This window comes from Salminus brasiliensis, chromosome 3 (assembly GCF_030463535.1).
Source record: "Salminus brasiliensis chromosome 3, fSalBra1.hap2, whole genome shotgun sequence".
Taxonomy (NCBI): domain Eukaryota; kingdom Metazoa; phylum Chordata; class Actinopteri; order Characiformes; family Bryconidae; genus Salminus; species Salminus brasiliensis.
This window is the reverse complement of record NC_132880.1, coordinates 565702-584483: the sequence shown is the minus strand read 5'-3', so window position 1 is coordinate 584483 and position 18782 is coordinate 565702. Positions and strand designations below refer to the sequence as shown.

The 18782-nt window shown below is 43.3% G+C and overlaps 2 protein-coding genes and 1 non-coding gene across 5 annotated transcripts; all 3 read right to left on the bottom strand.

The window, feature by feature from the left end:
• Window positions 1-2221: 2221 nt before the first annotated feature.
• On the bottom strand, window positions 2222-9522 carry plbd1a (phospholipase B domain containing 1a). Its single transcript, XM_072675082.1, has 11 exons — window positions 9190-9522; window positions 6375-6597; window positions 6084-6167; window positions 5727-5868; window positions 5072-5212; window positions 4634-4778; window positions 4322-4522; window positions 4042-4182; window positions 3702-3887; window positions 2892-2998; window positions 2222-2752 (listed from the first exon to the last, which is right to left on the bottom strand). Exons 1-11 carry the CDS (start codon window positions 9245-9247, stop codon window positions 2576-2578), a joined length of 1605 nt encoding a protein of 534 aa, XP_072531183.1. The 5' UTR covers window positions 9248-9522; the 3' UTR covers window positions 2222-2575.
• trnar-ccu (transfer RNA arginine (anticodon CCU)) lies at window positions 9503-9575 on the bottom strand. Its single transcript has one exon. It is a non-coding gene; the product is annotated as a tRNA-Arg (tRNA).
• Window positions 9576-9727: 152 nt separating this feature from the next.
• pick1 (protein interacting with prkca 1) lies at window positions 9728-18756 on the bottom strand. 3 transcript variants are annotated; one of them, XM_072675083.1, is made up of 13 exons: window positions 18558-18756; window positions 17532-17610; window positions 17055-17166; window positions 16791-16919; window positions 16395-16461; window positions 15779-15868; window positions 15480-15533; window positions 15321-15383; window positions 14962-15095; window positions 14627-14719; window positions 14131-14181; window positions 12804-12948; window positions 9728-12166 (listed from the first exon to the last, which is right to left on the bottom strand). In XM_072675083.1, exons 2-13 carry the CDS (start codon window positions 17573-17575, stop codon window positions 11913-11915), a joined length of 1236 nt encoding a protein of 411 aa, XP_072531184.1. In that variant the 5' UTR covers window positions 17576-17610; window positions 18558-18756; the 3' UTR covers window positions 9728-11912. The 3 variants fall into 3 exon arrangements, with proteins under 3 accessions (XP_072531184.1, XP_072531186.1, XP_072531185.1); XM_072675085.1 differs by lacking the exon at window positions 18558-18756 and adding an exon at window positions 18475-18544; XM_072675084.1 differs by lacking the exon at window positions 18558-18756 and adding an exon at window positions 18520-18542.
• Between the last annotated feature and the right edge of the window lie 26 nt (window positions 18757-18782).

The window sequence follows — 18782 nt, the reverse complement described above, 5'->3', positions numbered from 1 at the left end:
GGTGTCGTGCTGGGTCAACACTACTTGCGCCAGTACGTCCACCATGTGAAGCCCCACACCATCATATCTCCTATCCATTACACCCGTAATGCTGCTTTCTGTGGGAACTGCTGAAAGTACTGGATGAGTGGAGTGGACTTACCGGTCACAGGCTGGTCTGACTTGCCCGGAGTCTTTGGGAAAATGCACTCTCTCACTAGAGTATCCCAGTACTGTCCAGGAGCACACGTCTGCTTCGCCATCTCCAGTTCTCCAGTAAGACCTGCAGAGGAGACTCTGCTCAGAACACTGTTACTGCCCAGGTTCTGCTGGAGACTGGAGAGAGAGAGAGAGTGAGTGAGAGTGAGAGTGAGAGAGAGAGAGAGAGAGAGAGAGAGTCAGAGAGAGAGAGAGAGAGAGAGAGAGAGAGAGAGAGAGAGAGAGAGAGAGAGAGAGAGAGAGGTGGGGAGGAGGAGCAACAAAAGTTAATTGTTTCACTTCTTCTTTTCAAGTTAGGAAAGAATGAATCACTGAATTTCTCCCCAGAGAGCAGTGGCAGAGAGAGAGGGGGGAGAGAGAGTGAGAGAGAGAGAGAGAGAGAGAGAGAGAGAGAGAGAGAGAGAGAGTGGACCGAACATGTGAACAGGAAGGCAGTAACAGTTGGGGGAAAAAAAATAGATATGGACGGTCTCGCAGCGATAACACACTAATCCAAAAATACACCCTGACCTGGTGTGAGGTGATAGGAGTGATTAGTCTCACTCTGTGACGGAGTGACTCACTTTCTGGCGGGGTTTTGTGACCCGTGGGGTCACTCTCAGATGGAACAGCCGTCAGAATGTCTCCCACATGCTGGATATGACCACTGAACCCTGCATGTAAACATGTGACCATATTTCAGAGGACACTGGGGACACCGGGGCGTGGGTCTGTAACCATAATTACATTATCTACTTATCTTACAACCTTATTCAATTCTGCTGCCCGAAGTGTTCATTTAGTCATTTTTATAGTTTAGTATCTGAATATTCTTAATTACTGAAAGTTCATTTCTCTTTAAAAGGCAGTATCTGCGTTATTGTGCTGTTGTATGACTATAATATCAGTGGCAAAAACTTCAAAGTTGACTTCAAAAAACTTCAAGTTATCATGACAGGCCTGCATGGGCTTCACGTAGGCCTCAAAAATCTATCTACAGAATACAGGGGTGAACTTCGCACTTTAGGAATTCCAACCTCCCACAAACAGAACATCAGGAAAAGAGGATGTACGGTCAAATGTTTCAGAAAAAAAACAAAAATGAAAACTTATGACCACATTCTTGTTTGTTTTTATTAAAGATGAAGTCACTCACTGTGCCCCAGAAAAAGTTCTGAGGAGAAACCACAAAAAGCCCATTACTGAGTAACACTCTACTTGGATGCTTCCTTATAAGCCACACAGTCACAGTCGCTCACCTGACATTCAACTAACCTTCAACTCAATATGTATTAAATACAACCGAACTTTAAGATGAATGTAAACGACTGGCTACTGAATCTAACCCTAAACCTAATCCCAACCTTAACCCTAATCTTAACACTAACCTCAACCTTAATCAGAACAGTAACCCTAATCCCAACACTAACCCTAATCCCAACTTTAACCCTAATCTTAACCCTAAATCTAATCTTAACCCTAACTCTAATCTTAACACTAACCCTAGTCCCAACCTTAACCCTAACCCCAACCTAAATATTAACACTAACCCTAATCTGAACACTAACCCCAACCTTAATTTTAACCCTAATCTTGACCCTAACCCCAACCTTTACACTAAACCCAACCTTAATCTTAACCCTAACCTCAGCACTAACCCCAACCTAAATCATAACACTAACCCCAACTTTAATTTTAACCCTAACCCCAACCTATACACTAAACCCAACCTTAATCTTAACCTCAGCACTAACCCCAACCTAAATCTTAACACTAACCCTAATCTTAACCCTAACCCCAACCTTTACACTAAACCCAACCTTAATCTTAACCCTAGCCTTCAATCCTAACTCTAATCTTAACCTTAAACCTGACCCCCCAGACCAAGCCTCAGTGTCTCAGACCGCCTTCATTCGGCCTGCAGTGCAGAGGGTAAATAAAGACCTGTTTTCTGTAAAACAGACTTGGACTGAAAATAAGGACTTTCCTGAATAAAACTGACTAATATCTCAAAATAACCCAAAGAAATAAAGAGAGGATCCAGCACATTGAAAGAGCATGGCTTTATTGATCATCTGTATATAAAAGACAAGTAAACACACACACACACACACACACACACACACACACACACACACACACACACACACACACACACACACACACACACACACACACACACACACACACACACCGCATTTCCCACTAGACCTGATCACAGCGTGAGAATCACCTGCAGCCCTGAGAGCGAGACGCAGTCTGGACTTTAGTCTCAATGATTCATAGATTGTCAAAAGCAAAACAAGCCTGTATTGTGAATCAACATTCTCTCTCTCACATGTACTCTGATTTGACAAAGAAAACCCCCTTGGGGTGAAATAAGGCCACCATTAGCAGCTCATGGAGTGAACAGGGCGGGCTGCATGGTGATGAAGGTGTAGTTGTAGACACGCGGCAGGCCCTGGTGCTCCGTACTGTTAAACCCATCCCACGAGAACGGAGGAAGACCACCCTCTGTAGTGGGACCATTCAGAGCCTCGGACACAAACTTCTGAGCCAAGTGAAAATCTGTCACCTACAGAGAGACAGACTGTTACTGCGGCCTGTGTGTGAGTCAATGTGAGCTAGGCGTGAGTCAAAGTGCTTTCAAGTGTGTGTTAAAGTGGTTTGAGTGGGAGTCAGTGTGGTGGTCCGACAGTGTGTTAAGGGGTTACCTTGGTGTCATAGCAGCCGCCGGGGCTAGCTCTGTGTTCTTGCAGGTCATTACGGCAGCAGATGGACTTACAGGGGTCACCCTTCGAGTATGGGTCATTTTTATAGTCTATAAAACGACACACACACACACACACACACACACACACACACAGTATACAGATTAATGTTCATTAGCCATATACCTATACATACACTATTTGGTCAAATGTATTGGGACACAGCTCTTATTCATTACGGTGTTAAGGACTATGATCCAGTCCTGTTGCCTCAGGTGTATAAACTCAAGCCTCTAGTCCTGCAGTCTGTCTTTCCTCCACACATCAGTGAAAGAAGGAGGTTCTGAAGAGCTCACTGAACTCCAGCGTGGTTCTGTATGTAATAGGAGACACCGCTGCACCAACTACAACAAGTCAGCTGGTGAAATCTCCTCCCTCCTAGATCTTCCTCCATCAGCTGTGAGTGGTGTTATTATTGAACAGTGGAAGAGTTTAGGAGGAACAGCTCACAGAGAGCAGCTCAGCCACCGAGTGTCTGTCAGACCACGTAAAGTTACAGAGCGGGGTCAGGGCCGAGTGCTGAGCTCAGAGCAGAGTGCAGAAAAGCCTCCAACTGACTCAGTAACTGCAGCAGAGCTCCAGACCTGCTGCTGCTGGTAGAGCTTAGAGCAAAGGGGGACCAGCTCCATATTATTAATGCCTATTGGGGGTTAAAACCAGGTGCCAGGTGGAATGTGTAGGTGTCCCAATACATTTGTCCATATAGCGTACTTGTTTTGTTGCATAGCAAAAAAGCTGTGATTCAATCCCTACCATTGTATCTCATTATGTGTTTGAGGGAAGCCAGGTCCATCACGGCCCCCTGATCCCTGCGGAAGATCTTAGCTCTGGGGCAAAGGTCGTAGGAGAAATCATCCCCATGTTCGCTCCACATCTCCTCATAGCCACTCAGAGAGTAGATCTTCTTATGGAACGGCACGTTGTAGGACGGCCAGTAACCTGAGGATGAACAGCTTTTTTTTAGCATTTTAAATAATCCTTTAATAAAAGCTGAATTTATTAAAAACACACTATGAAGACTTTGTTGATTTAGAGATCTGGGATATGGGTTGCTAAAGATGCAGTGTATGTTTTGAGAATGAGAGGGCCTTACCCCTGCGCAGTGTCTGCGTCTGGTCCGAATACTCCACCAGGCCTGGGATCTGCTCCACTACAGTCAGAGCTCCATCATTAATACTGGAGCCCAGGGAAACCTTACTCGTGTCAAGGACCATGTACTGGTTATTATACGTGCCTGGCAGGAAGCCAAAATGTGGACAACAATAAATAATCCGTTTTCACCATCAGAGGTGGGATATCCATGTCCAGAAAGTTAAACATAAGAACTCAAAGTCTCTGTTGTAACTGACTATCACAGAACGGGGTTCTCTCACCGGAGTTGAACTTGGCGAAGGTCTGAGCCCACTCCTGGCCGGTGTGGGCGAGCGCATGTGCCAGCCGGACCCTCTGCCAGGAGAACAGGGTGGTGGGTGTAATGACCGAGAAGAGGGAGGAGTTAAAGACGTTGTTGGTGGTCTGGGTCATCATTAAGCCGCTGCCCAGCAGATAGAAGTCATCCAGAGAGACCAGGAAACCTGCAGGACGTCAAAAAACGCACCTGCATGAACTTTAGCAGGTCTACAGGCCTGAAACGAACCCAACACTGACTGTTCATCCATTCAGTAAGGGAATGTCCGAGCACTCACCAGGATAACTGCTGAAGGACAGCTTCCCTGTAGCAGTGTGAGGTTCCCTCACTCTGAAGTCCCAGTGCTTGAAGATGCGCATAGTGGCGGCGTAGGTGTACCAGCTGGAGTGAGCGAACAGCAGGTTCTCATAGCCTGGCAACATCTGCAACACACACACACACACACACACACACACACACACACACACACACACACACACACACACACTTTAGCCATGGCTTTTAGATGCTCCTCTTAAAGAAACAGTTCGGTTAAGGATCAATAAATCATGAATGATCACTGAGGCTGGATTCAGTGGATCAGCCAAGACATATTTGGTGTCTGACGTGTGCTTCTTTAGTCTACAGCAGGACATGCTAAGCTAGGCTAGACCTTAGACTGTCACTGCAACACAGGATTCTGTACTCTGAGTCACTGGCTGGTTGGTTGGTGTACCTTAATGAGGGCGGAGCAGTGGCCCATGGGAGGTTCTTTATAGAGTTGCATATTAGCTTTAGCTCCAGGCACCAGAGCTGGGATCAGGTCCAGCAGATCCCCCACAGCGTTCAGAAACTGCACCTGGAACAGAGACAGCGGCTGGGGAGGGCGGGAGAGAAAGGGAGAGAGAGGTACATAGAATATTAAGTTTTATTTTATCCCTTATTAAGATTTTACAGACCATTAATGCTAATAATTCGCGCTCAGGATTTCCACAAACATCTCTAAATCCTTAACAATAGCTGGGTTTCAGGGCTCCGAGTGGTCTTGCTCTCTCAGGGGTGGGTTGATGGCACTTCCTCCCCATATCGCTCCCAGTGTGTTGGTCAGCACAGGCGTCTGTTAGCTGTTGTATCGGAGCTGGGGAGCCATGCTGTCCTTTTTGCAGCAGTTGTTTTTGTGTAGTTTGGAGATTTCCCTTTGTGAAAACAAACCTTCTAAACCCCAGGCTTGCCCTGCTTTAAGGTTCTGCTACAGGTTCTGCTACACACAGGAATTAGACCTGGATGCTGGATTAGGCTCTTCTAGTGAGATCACCATCTGCTGATATCGAAGAGGATCAGTACAAACGACTAAACCACTCTGTCGTTTATGACCGTTCACTTCCTCTCACCTTCTTCCCCATGCGTTTGGCCCAGTCGGCCACGCCGGCCTGCAGCCCGTCCAGCTGGGAGAGGATAAAGCCAGTGTGGCTCCACAGGGGGTCACTGCTTTTATTCAGCTTCACCTGCTCCCGAGACCACGAGTCCTGTTTACTGATGAACACATGAAACACAGTCAGAAACTGAGGACAGGTAGATCTCCAGGTACAGAGGACAGTCCCTCTGTTACCAAATAAGGTCAGCTATATCCAGTAAGTGTAGATCACTGTCTAAACTCCACAATCATTCTTCAAAACATCTTCTGAACTGAAGTCATAATAAATTCAGCTCTGCGGAGGACAGGGAAGACTGTGAAGATCCACACTTACGCCATGAAGTCTTTCACAGCCACCAGAACCTTCGGCTCCGTTATCAGCTGTGGATACATGTTGGCGTAGTGGTCGTACATCTGCCTGCAGACAAAGTTTCATATGAATCTACCATCAGTGATGCTGCCATTTTCTATAATAATACAATACTATTATTTTATATACTAATTAGACAATTAGTATATAGACAATTAGACTAATACCCAATATTGAGACCCCAGTGAGTACTGATAGACCGGTACAGACATTACCAACCAGGTGAATAGAAGACGTCTTTGGCTGTCCACTCACCGGGCAGTCAGGAACCCCTCCAGATAACCAGCCAGAAAGTAGGTGACATCATCCGGTTCTGGGGTCTCTCCATAACCTGCTCGAATCTCCAGCACTCCCCAGCCCGTCGAGGAGAATGAGTCGTTATAGTAACCATAAGCATCACCAGCTTTGTCCAGCACGCCCTCCTTCAGCAGCACAGCCTTATGGGTCGGGTCCCAGTAGACGGTGGCCTTCTGTACCCCTGAGCAAGGAGTCCATTAACACACGGTCATTTATGTTTACAGTATTTAGCAGATAGTCTCATCCAGACTGACTTCCTGGTATTCTTCACTGCCCATTCAGAACATAGTGTGACTCTGTGGAGCAGATCAACTTCATGACCCTATTGGCTTCATGCTGCCTAATGCCAGGCGGGGGCTATAGAGGGGGGTATAAAGCCCCCCCAGCATTGAGCTGTGGAGCAGTGGAAGAGCTGTGTTCTCTGGAATGATGGTGGAGGAGCTCCATACAGTACTTCTGGGAGACGTTGGAGAGTTGTGGATGATGGGGTGGGGTGTTGATCATCTAATCAACATGGTGACCTCATTAATGTGCTTGTCTAAATGCAAACAAATCCTCACAGCAATGTACCTCCGCAAAATCTTGTAGAAAGACTTCTTCTTTGAACAGTAGAGACAGTTACTCCTACAAAAGCAGGATCAACTCTTTTAATACCCTTGATTTCAGAAGCAGCAATGAATGAGCAGGTGTCCCAATACTTTTGTCACTCAAATAACTATTTGTAGCCCCATTATTTTTACTTAGATTTAAATATTTTTACACTGAAGTTACGTTTTTGTCTTCTCCTGTAACGTTGCTGTTTCTAAGATACAAGGTTTTGCTGAGAGCGACGATCTGTCGGGTGCATAGAACAACCCTCTTGCCGGTCACATGGCCGACCACACGCCTTAGTAATGAGTTATAATAGGCATTGCTCTGGCCACTGCAGACTGCAGACTCTTCCAGCTGACAGTGAGCTTCTGTTTTAACAGTCTGTTTTAACAATCTCCCACTGTCATCATAAACACCTCCGTAAACTGCCCCTCTGGTACCTAATGGGCCGTTTTTGGGAACGGGGATTAAGGCCAGTCCTGGGACTGCATTTACCTCTCAATGCTGTGTGGTGCAGGACTGGGCCCAGAGTGTATTATGCAAAATTCTGTCTGCAAAAGTTTACTAATTGGTCACATTTCTAACAGACATGTTTTGGTTCCTCTTTTGGATGAAAAATAAATGAATCACTGAATAAGCAGTTTAATATGGATGCTAGGAGGAACTTAAGAGGATGTAAAATAACACACTGATATTTAAAGACTGCGACACACACATACACCCCACCTCTAAAGTCATTATAAAATCAAAACTTTTTCACCTTGTTAGTTTGAGATTCTCATATTAACTAAAATACGTGCTCAGTTTTGTTGTCCAGTTTTTGTTGTCAATTTCAGTAATGTTGTCCATACTTTCGCTGCCACTAAAAAGTCACCAAGCCCAAGAGTGTGGGCCAATATTACCCAGTGATATGTCAGTTTGTGTTTGTGTTTTTTTTTAGAGCACTTATTATAGCTTTTATTAAACACTACTATTTGCTGATACAGGCTCTTCTTTTTTTAAATAATAATAAAAAAATATTCATCCAAGCCAAACTAAACTGTAGCAAATATAGGTTATTTGGAAGAGGAAGTAATTCTATGTACAACCACAACCATTTAAAACTGAAATGCTTCTTTCTTTATGACGGAAAAAGCCTTGCATGCAGTTCCTCAAATAATCTTTACAAATGTGCCTATTCAGCTTTAAAAGAGGTTTCACTATTATTACGAGCCATAAACCCTTGTTTGCTTATTTGACTTAATATTAATAAGAACTTTTAGTTTAGATGTTTAACACCTTAGACCAAAGTAAAAACTGACATGATAAAATCTATAGTTTTAATTAATGATATAATATATACTTAATATATTAAATCAGAACAAAATTAATATATTATTAAAAATGAATACAAAAGGTTCTTAGTCGTGCATTAAGGATCATGTAAAACTAAAATATTATCTACATAACTGTTTTATTCCAGCTGTTGATGGATTAGTAGTGGACTGTCAGCGAGTTGTTAAATAATAATACTTTTGTATTTTCATAAGGAAGTGAATCTACTTTCTTCAGTTCCACTTTAGACTTTCAGATGTGCTCTCTAATTCCCTTACCAGGTTTAAGGTCATTCTTTAACCTTAAAGCTTTATTATTTTATCTTACCCAAAAACTAAAGAATAGAGCCCAACACACCTCAGTTCCTCTGCTGAAACTGGAAGGTTTAAGAAGGTTTAAGAAGTTTTAAGAAGGTCTAGAGGTCTCTCAGTACTCACTCCTGCTGTTTTACTTGGGTTTGGGTCTTTATTGCAGGGCAGTTCCAGCACCTTTGCTTCAGTGTGGTGGTGTTAGGCTCATTTACCCACTGATTTCCCTCTATTTCCCGTTCCACCTTAAATCCTGCAGCAATTCCAACGTGCAGCTTTGATTACTGCGCAGTGTAACGCTGCACTATTTAAGGTGGACTGGATAATTAGAAAAATAAAGAAACTTTTCTAGTTTATGCTCAACAGATTTAACGTTAATACCCAAACAGCTTTACTATTGAAGCATTGGTATATTAGTCCTTGCGTGAGACAGACAGATTACAGTTTTAATAGCCTGCACTGGGGACTTTAAGGCTAGCTGCTCAGCGTGGCACCGTCTCAAGGCAAGCCAGTCACACTACCGCAGATAAACAAGGGCAAAGGAAGGAAAGGCCACTTACCTTCAGCTCTGACCACTGTCCTCACCAAACAGGCGAAAATAAAAACAGATATCTTCATGTTTATCGTCGTTCTGGCGAGGAAAGCAGCCCGCAGTTCACTCCTTCATTGGAGACACAGCGATAAGAACAGTGAACTGAAAGCGGCAGGAAAATCCCTCAGCCTGCGGAGCCGCTTCCTCGTCGGCAGGCGGTCAAATGGCTTTCGCTAATTATCTCGTTAATGTGTAAACAGCGTATCCCATTCCAGCGACGACATGCAGGCAGAAATTAATTAATAATTAAAAAAAAGAGCTGAACAAATAGAAAAGTTCATCACCCCAGATGGGACTCGAACCCACAATCCCTGGCTTAGGAGGCCAGTGCCTTATCCATTAGGCCACTGGGGCGGAGCTGTAGAGTGCAGGAGAACAGGCCGCCTATAAAGCACAGAGCAAGTGAACCAGCCGGGCTCACCCTCCACTATTACCTAGCTAGCTTTCTTCCATTTCTTCATATAATATAATGAAATTTTAGCTTGTATGAATTAAAACACTCTACGTTTTCATTGCAACAAATACTTTTAATTTCATATATTTTCTGAAGTCACATAAATCAGCTGTACACGTGTCTCACAGGCACACAGGACATATAAATGCTTAATCCCACACCTTTCAAAGCACCCAAAACAGGAACACAGAAAAAAGGTCATGGACAGACATTCATTCATAAGTAATGTAGACAAAAGTTTAAACGCAGTATTTGCTGACTGATGAGGGGTTTCGGGGTTTAGAGGTTTAAAAAATCCAATCAAATACAGTTAAGCACAGTATAGGACTGCTTTTATAACCTTCAGATTAACCATCATATAAATAAATCAATGCAGATAAATAAACATGCTTCAATGCAAACTCCATTTTAATGCAAACCGTGGTTACAGAACTGAACTGGAGGTCCAGGTGGAATTGAACACTCAGCTACATGCGTGTGGTTAAGGTTTTGGAGATGTCCTCAGCAGGACAGATCATGTCCAGCAGTCAGACTGTATACAGCTGCTCCCCCACACTGAGGAACAGAGGAACCACAGAAACGGAATGAGAATGTTCAGTTCTGAAGAAAATAATAATAATAATAATAATAATAATAATAACAACATTCATGTGGAACATGAAAGGAACAGAAAGTGTTTCATGAAATGAAATGTAGCTAAAGCTATTGGCCGGGTCCAGAGAGCACTATGCTTTTTGTTGTGTAGAGCTTTAACATCATTAAGCATGAGCCTGTCCTTCAATAATAGAGAATTTCAGATACCCCGGGCTGGGGGAAAGAGTTCCCACTCCAGCGTGTAATGCAGTGAAAGCTGAGGCTGAAGGCACCAAAAACCACATGAAGAAATCATCCAGTGTTCAAACATCACTTACTCTCACTCGTCCTCGATGAGGAACATAAATCTGCAACCCAGTGAATATTTGCATGAAATCATTTTAAATTCAGTGAAAAATGAAATGAACTCGAGTTTGAGTGAGTCTACACGCAGTCGATTAGCCGAGACACGTTTGGTGTCTGATGTGTGCTTCTTCAGTTTTTAAAAAGAGCATTTACAGACCTCATTTTAACAGATAAAGGTGGGCCTACAGTACCCTCCTCATCATGTCCCGCTCTGTAGAGCTGCTCCACTGTCAGACTGGAGGAGTGCAGTGGGTGGAGTGATACCTCACACTGTGCTGAGGTGAAGGTGGTCCTGGTTCCTCCAGCGTTCATCAGCTCTGTGGTTCTGGTTCTATTTGGGTTTATAGACTAAAGTCTAAAGTCCCACCGTCTCCTAAGCCACATCCATCTACCAGCTAATGTAGATCTGGAAGAGCTCTGAGTTTTCTGGGTGCGAAATAAGATGAAGCACATGTCAGATACCAATGATGTCTTGGCTGATCGACTGAATTTGGGGTCATTGATCAATCTAGCTCTTCTGATTTTTTGCCAAACACTGTTGTTTCCCCTAAGAAAGAATATCTTCACTGTCTGATCAGAACCCAGTATCTTCATTTTGGTTGTTTTTTTTTTTATGACAACGTCCAGAGAACAACAGAGAAGCTGTTGAACGCGTTTGGTAAATTTGCTCTGAAATATAACATTTCTATTAAAGACGGAGAGTTTAGCTGATTTTGAAGGACAAATAAAGATGATTGTATCCCTTTACAACAACACAACCGTCATCCACACATTCACTCACAGCATTCACCACCTCAGTATGAATCTCCTCCACTCATTCATCAACTATTTATAGGCCTCTGAAGTCGTGTGGTCACTCTGCAGTTGCCATTTTGCCCATATTAGAAGCTCTGGGTCTAATATCACTAATATCAGGGAGTATCACTCTGATACTCCCTGACACTCTCCTCTATGATCTCACCCTGTGGTAAACACACATTCCTAACCCGAAAAGCTCAGTCTTGTGTTTTATCTTCTCACTGGATCTCAGGAATCATGAGGTTGTCTTCAAGGTAAAATGTGAATACTGCTACATCCAAGCCTGTGCACTGAAGCGGCATCAGGCAAATTCAGATTTAAGAGAATTTACATTTTGGATGAAGTGTGTTTACCACAGGGCGAGATGGATGCTAATTTAGAAAGATGCTTTTAATACGGCCATGAATGCAAAACATCACGACCCCAGTGGTCCCCCTTCACTGACTCATTCATTCATTGGTCTCTCTACTCCATTCCCACCCATTGTCTTGTTCATCCACTCATTCATCATCTATCAGCTTCTCCGCCCCGTTCTCCGCCTGATCCGTGGAGCCGCCTCTCTCCCCCTTGACCCCATCTTCCTCCTCCTCCTCATCCTCGTAGGACTGGCTCTGGCTGCTGTAGTTGATTGTGGTGCGAGACAGGTCCACCTCGATGGGAAACACGTCCGCCTCCTTCAGCACGGCGTAGCATTCGTCATAGTAACGGGACATCCCGGAGACGAACCTCTGCAGCTGGAACACGATGTCCTGAACTGATGGGGGGTGAAAAAAGGGAGCGGAGAAGGAACATGTTAAAGGAATAGTCAGCACCAAATCAGGTTTAGAGAGAACAGTGTGTACCATATCAAATAATTATAGTTTAACGTTCATTAAATAATTACAACTGGTTGTGTTTGGTGTGAAATTTTTATTTTAGAGAAATTTAGAGTGAAGGTGAACCTTTAAAAGCCCTCACAAAAAGTTCCATTAAAATCACATTTCATTACAATAGTGGAGGGATACATGCTACAGGGTGTACATTCCCCTCTATTTTACCATCATCATCATCATTATTCCATATAAAACTCAGAAGACATGTGCAGCTTCACTGGGGGGGGTTGGGTAGTTAATAAAGTGGGGTGGGTAAGTTTCTCTACAGCACAGAGCTCATATTTCTCTCATGTTTTTAAAGGTAAACTAAAACCTCTTCTCTTCTCTGTAATCCTGTATATCTGGGCTCACCGTAAAAAAGTGAAACAGGCCGGATTTAGTTTCTCAAAACCAACACAGTGCAGCAGACAGTCATCAGTAGCTTTAGTCTCCTTCTGAAGGATCTCCATTACTGTCTCATTTCCCCAGTCCCTGTTAAGCCAAGGCTGAGGAAGCTGGACAGTCTGTGGTGTAACTCACCATGCTTCTGGTCCAGCAGCTCAATCTTCTCAAGGACATCTTTGCGCATCTTAGCAAAACGAGAGCGAGCCTCCTGCCGGCAGCGCAAGATCAGGCGGTACTCATAGTTCCCTGTGCTGACACGGTACAGAGGCTCGCCCAATGCCTGTACAACACACACACACACTCACTCACATTAATCACCCTGCAATGTTTTCTTGACGGCTGACAAATATACTACAAAAATAGGCAACACATGAACTCAACAACCACATTAATGAGATGATTATACAGCTAAAAGAGGACGTGTGAATGGGGGCTAAATGGTGGCACCCCTCGAAGTGCACAACCCAAATTCGTCATGCCCTGGATTCAACCAGGTCCTGGAAGCTCTTAAGCCATCCTTACATGACTGCATCATACAATTGCTGTAGATCTGCAAACTACGCATTCATGCTGAGAATCTGATGTTCTACCACATCCCAAGCATGCTCTGTTGGATTGGGATCTGGTGACTGGGAAGGCCATTGGGAAAGTCCTGAAGAACACTGAACTCATTGTCATATTAATGGACCAGTCTGAGAGGAGTTGTTGCTTGTGACAGGGTGCCTTTTTATAGTAATCAGAAGATGGGTAAATCATGGTCATTAAGGGATGCACAGTCAGCAACCATTCTCAGATAGACCGCGGCATTCAGGCAATGCCCAATGTATGAATTTACCCGAAATTGACTTTCCAAGCTTTATTTCTCCAGTCTTCAACTGCCCAGTGCGCCTGTGCCCACTGCACCCTCTGCTTTCTGCTGTTAGCTGACAGAGGTGGAACCTGACTTAACTGAACCATCTGTCCTGAGGCTCAAGATGTTAATCAGCTCTGCAGTAACGAGTGGGAGAGAATCGCTCCTCTCTGGATAAGGAAACAATTCCAGGAGATCAGCAGTTTCTGAGATACGCAAACCACCAGTCTGGCCACGGTCAAAGTCACTCAGATCACATGCTTTCCCTGTTCCGATGCTCCATGTGAACATTAACTGAAGCTCTTGACCTCTGCTTGAATTCATGCACTTGATTGGCTGTTTTGATCATGGCATGATGGACCATACTTTTGGATGGGCTGAGTTAGGTGGTGCTCATTCAACACCCTAACCTCACTAATGCTTGTGTTGCTGAATGCAATCAAATCCTCACAGCAATGCTCCTCCAAAACCTAGTAGAAAGCCTACCATTGTCAGTAGAGACAGTTACTCCAACAAAAAGAGGATACGCTTGATTTTAAGCAAGTGTCCCGATACTTTTGTCTATATAGTGTATGTGTGAATAGCTCTGAGGTCTTAAATGATTAAACTTACAATGCAGCTGTATTCCTCGTCGTCCATCTCCTTCACCTTCAGACAGTAAGACTAAAACAGACACAGATAAAAACATGGGCACAGTTACACCTCCAGGGTACACAACACTATTAATACAATTAATAAGGAATCATTAATAACAATCAACTCCACAAGGGCCCTAAACTGCAATTTTTGGGGTCCACACTTCAATCTTTTAGGTCTCATAACTACCGAACTGATTCGAATCACAGTATTAACTAATAACTGTTGAGTTTAATAAGTAAATAATAGGCTGGATTCACAGACAGGGATTAAGCCTAGTCTTGGACTACAGAGCATTCTGAATGGTGACTCTCCATTAACAGTATCAGGTTTAATCTCTTTCTGAGAAACCAGTCCAATTAGTTTAAAGGGTTGTTTATGTTTTATTATGATTATATTCTGATAATATTATAGACTGCACCTCTAGGCTTTCTGCTAGATTCACTTTTGTACATGTCGTCAGATTTCTTACCAGGTACTCAAACTTGACATCCAGGTACTTGCGAATGGTCAGTCTGGTGTCAGGAATGGCTTTATGCAGGTAAGTGTTCAAATCATGCAGCATCTAGTTACAGAACAGATCAATAAAAGCACAATTAAATAATTTAAACCAGTCCACAATGATTACTGTTAGAATATTAGACTCAAATCACAGCATTAAGACTTATTAAAAAGGCTTCTGTCTACTTTGTCATGTTCTTTATGTATCTGTATTTGTGTGAAACACACACAGCGGCATCTGTTTGAGAACGTCCATGCCTACCAAAGCAGAACAGTCAGTGTTTAACGTGTTTTAGAGTTTCTCACAGGTTTAATGGTCTTGAGGAGCTGAATGCCATATTTCTCGATGTTGCGATGGGCTTCTGCGAACTTCACGAAGGCCTCGCTTGCTGCAGCTTGCGGCTCTCTGACTCCAATAACAGAGAACACGTCCCCAAATGCTGAGAGAGAGGAAGATACAGGGAAGATAATACCAGTAAGTCAATGTTCACCTAGAAATATGTGTTCTACAGTGTTACAGTACTGTACTCTACCATACGATCATCTCCATTCAAAGGGATTATATTGCAGGAAGTGTAGTACACACTAAATATGCCCACAGTGAGGACAGACATCATTTGACCTCTAGTGGATTCCCCCATGCTTGTGTCAGTGCAGTATCTAACCTCTGTGAGTCTGTGAGAGTTCGAAGAATGCTCTGAGCAGCCTCTTACTGTGCTCCATTAACCCTACAGGGAGAGAGAGTGAGATCAGCAACTCTCATTAAGTAGAAAATCTTATCAAACATCTAACAGTGACCTTTACTCCATAAAGAACAGGTTTACCTTTGTACAGTTCTGATGTTTTCTCCAGCTCTTCCAGTTTCTTCACAAGACCATCTAAATAAATGAACAAACAAACAAACAAACGAATGAATGAATGAATGAATGAATGAATGAATGAATATCATCAAACTCAAACAGACTAAAGTCACAGGAGAACTGAGCTGAGCTGTGCTGGAGTTCCTGTAGTGTATGCATTAATGTTCTGTGGATAGGTGTGTGTGTGTGTGTGTGAGAGAGAGAGAGAGAGAAAGAGAGAGAGAGAATGAGAGACAAATGGATGAAGGAGTGTGAGTGATTACCGTTGCAGAGAATGGCTCTAGAGAGTCCGAGAGCGTCTGCTGTTCCTGAGCTCATGTTCTCCACCAGACGATGCTTCACCTTCTTCAGCACTGAGAGGAAACACACACACACACACACACACACACACACACACACACACACACACACACACACACACACACACACACGGCTTAAAAACCACAAACCTTCCCTCCATCTCTCAGATTAACCCATGATATCATACAGCCTTATCATACAGGGACCCTTCGTGTTGGTCAGGGTCATCCACCCGAAATTACTGGGCACAAGGCAAGAATACCTCCTGGACAGGTTGCCAGTCCATTGCAGGGAAACACCTCTTTACTTAAAACTAGGGGCAATTTAGATTAGTCTACTTGAAGGCATGGTTTGTGATGTAGGAGGACATTCGAGGAACGTAATATTGCCTTAAGATCAGACTGAGACGTTTACAGTCAACATGTTACTGCAATAAAATAATTAATATTTAACAGATGCTGTGGGTCCATGGCACAAAACAAAGCATCTTATCATTTAGGTTGCTTCATTATTTTCAAGTGTCACATGTCCCTCAAGACAGTTTTTTCTACCATCTCCTCCCTCTCTCTCTGTATTTACCTATGTCCAGAGACTTGCCCTGCTTGGGGTCAGCCTGTAGTTTATTGTAGTGAATCACAGCTTCACCCTGCAGACGAAAACAGACACACTGCATTAACAAGGTTCACCTCACTCCTCTTTCTCTTCTACTGTGTTTTCTAGAGCTCTCATAAAACAATACAATCTATCTGGAGGTGAAATGAGTTCAGCATATAGACACAATCAAATTGTGAGACATTACCAGGATCCTTTTATCTCTAATGTTCAGGTCTTATGTGTAATTACCAGTAAATACCTGGGTAAAAGAGCATGTATAATACTGTAAGCCTGCAATGTCACTGCAATCACATTAAACCACATACTGTCTCTGAATGTGCTTTTAGGTTTTTCCTACAAACAGGTGTAACTCTACTGTACCTGCACAGCCTGGATCATCTTGGCCACCTCCACTTTGGTTTTTCCCTTCACTGGTTTCCCGTTCACACCTGTAATCTCATCTCCCGCTGCCAGAGTGCCATCCAGCGCCGCTGGGGTGTTATCAAACACCTGACACACACACACACACACACAAACGTAAGATGCTGATGTCTGTCTTATATGTTCTGCTTACATATTTGGCAATGTGACACACACACATGTACATTATACACATTTAGGCAATGCAGAATTACAATTCCTAACCTGTACTATATAGAGGCAGGGGCAGTACTGTGCGCCTCCTCCTATACTGATCCCAATCAGGTTCTGTGCATCTTTCTTCAGGGTCACTGTGCCAGGTACAGTAGGGATCCCACTGCAGGACAAACACCACACAATTTAATGAGAAAACATACATATCCACACAAATAAACATTTATACAGTCAGCTCAGGCTACTCCAACCCTACTACCCAACCCTTACTGTTATTACATGTCATTAAATTGCCATTACTAATCTTATAACATTGTTATAACAAGCACTTTTGTGCTACTCAGGCCATCTATTACACAATTAAGCATTTTGTTGCTGATATCAGCAAAATACCAAGTCCAGGATCACCTAAACTCATAACATACTAAACTGCACAATACAACAACACTATAAATTACACATAAATATCATATTAAACATATAAAAAGACATTTTAATGCATTTAATTTGGTTCTCTGAGGCTCTTACAGTTTATCTTCCTCCAGCTCGTAGTCCATGCTGTCCGTAAACATACCAGGAACGGGTGAATGTTCTTAAAAGCTGTAAGCTGTGAATTACAAGCACGATCAGTCAAGTCAAGTCAAGTCAAATTCATTTGTTGTCGTCACAAAGCAGCTTTATATAATCAGTAATTAGTAAAAGTATAAAATAAATAACAAAAAAAGACATGGAAAGACCTCCAGTGAGCAGCCAATGGCAACAGTGGCAAGGAGAACCTCCTTCAGAGCTGGAGGAAGAAACCTTGGGAGGAACCAAGACTCACAAGGGGGACCGACCCGTTCTCCTCTGATCAGAACTAATTATAAATTATTGATAAAAGTCACTGAACCACATAAACTGATGAACTGTTCTGATCATTATCATAACATAATATAATAATCACGGTGTAGTAGAACATAACAAACATAGTCATGGCAGTGGTGGTCAGAGTAATGATGGATAATGATGGGTAACAGTGGTGATATTAATAGTGGCAGGTAGGTAATCAAGTAAGACTGCCCCTGTCTGTTAGTGCAGGCCAGAACACTACTGACCACTGTAAGGGTCATCTCATCAGAACAATAATCAATAATATTCACTTTAACAGCTCTCCCAGATCACACTGTGGATCAGTAGACAGAGACTCGACAGCATAGGTTATTTTATACTTTTTTGAACACAAACCTGGATTTCTTTCCGTTCCACCTTAAATGGCACCTGACTGTAGTGCTAACTGCTGCACCATTTAAGGTGGAACGGGAAATTCCAACCAGAAGCCAAATACAGCTTCGTAAACTGTAAATTAGGACGATTTCTACAGCGTAAAGACCTTAAATATGTATGCAACAGTGCCCACATCAACGCAAAAGTGATTTTTAGGCTCGAAAGTTGCACAATTTCTCACTCTTAGGCGATTAAAGCGAATATTTACTAATCACACAGATGGAGAGGCAGGGGCGGGCAGGTGCATCCTCACACTGCCATTAACAGCACAGGTCCAGCCCTCAGTCTTACCGCCTCGGCCTCCAAACGCGGCACAAAAGCAGGTGGGCTCTACCTCACACCAATGAGACAGAAGACCGCAGAAAATCATCCAAATAAATCCAAATACATCAAAAAACTGTCGATAATCGTTCCAGATGGGCCATCTCCCAACACAACAGCCCTGCTGCCTGCCTCACTTCCTGCACGTCACAGGACAACGCTGTTGTTTGTTTATCTATTCAATCATATTTCTTA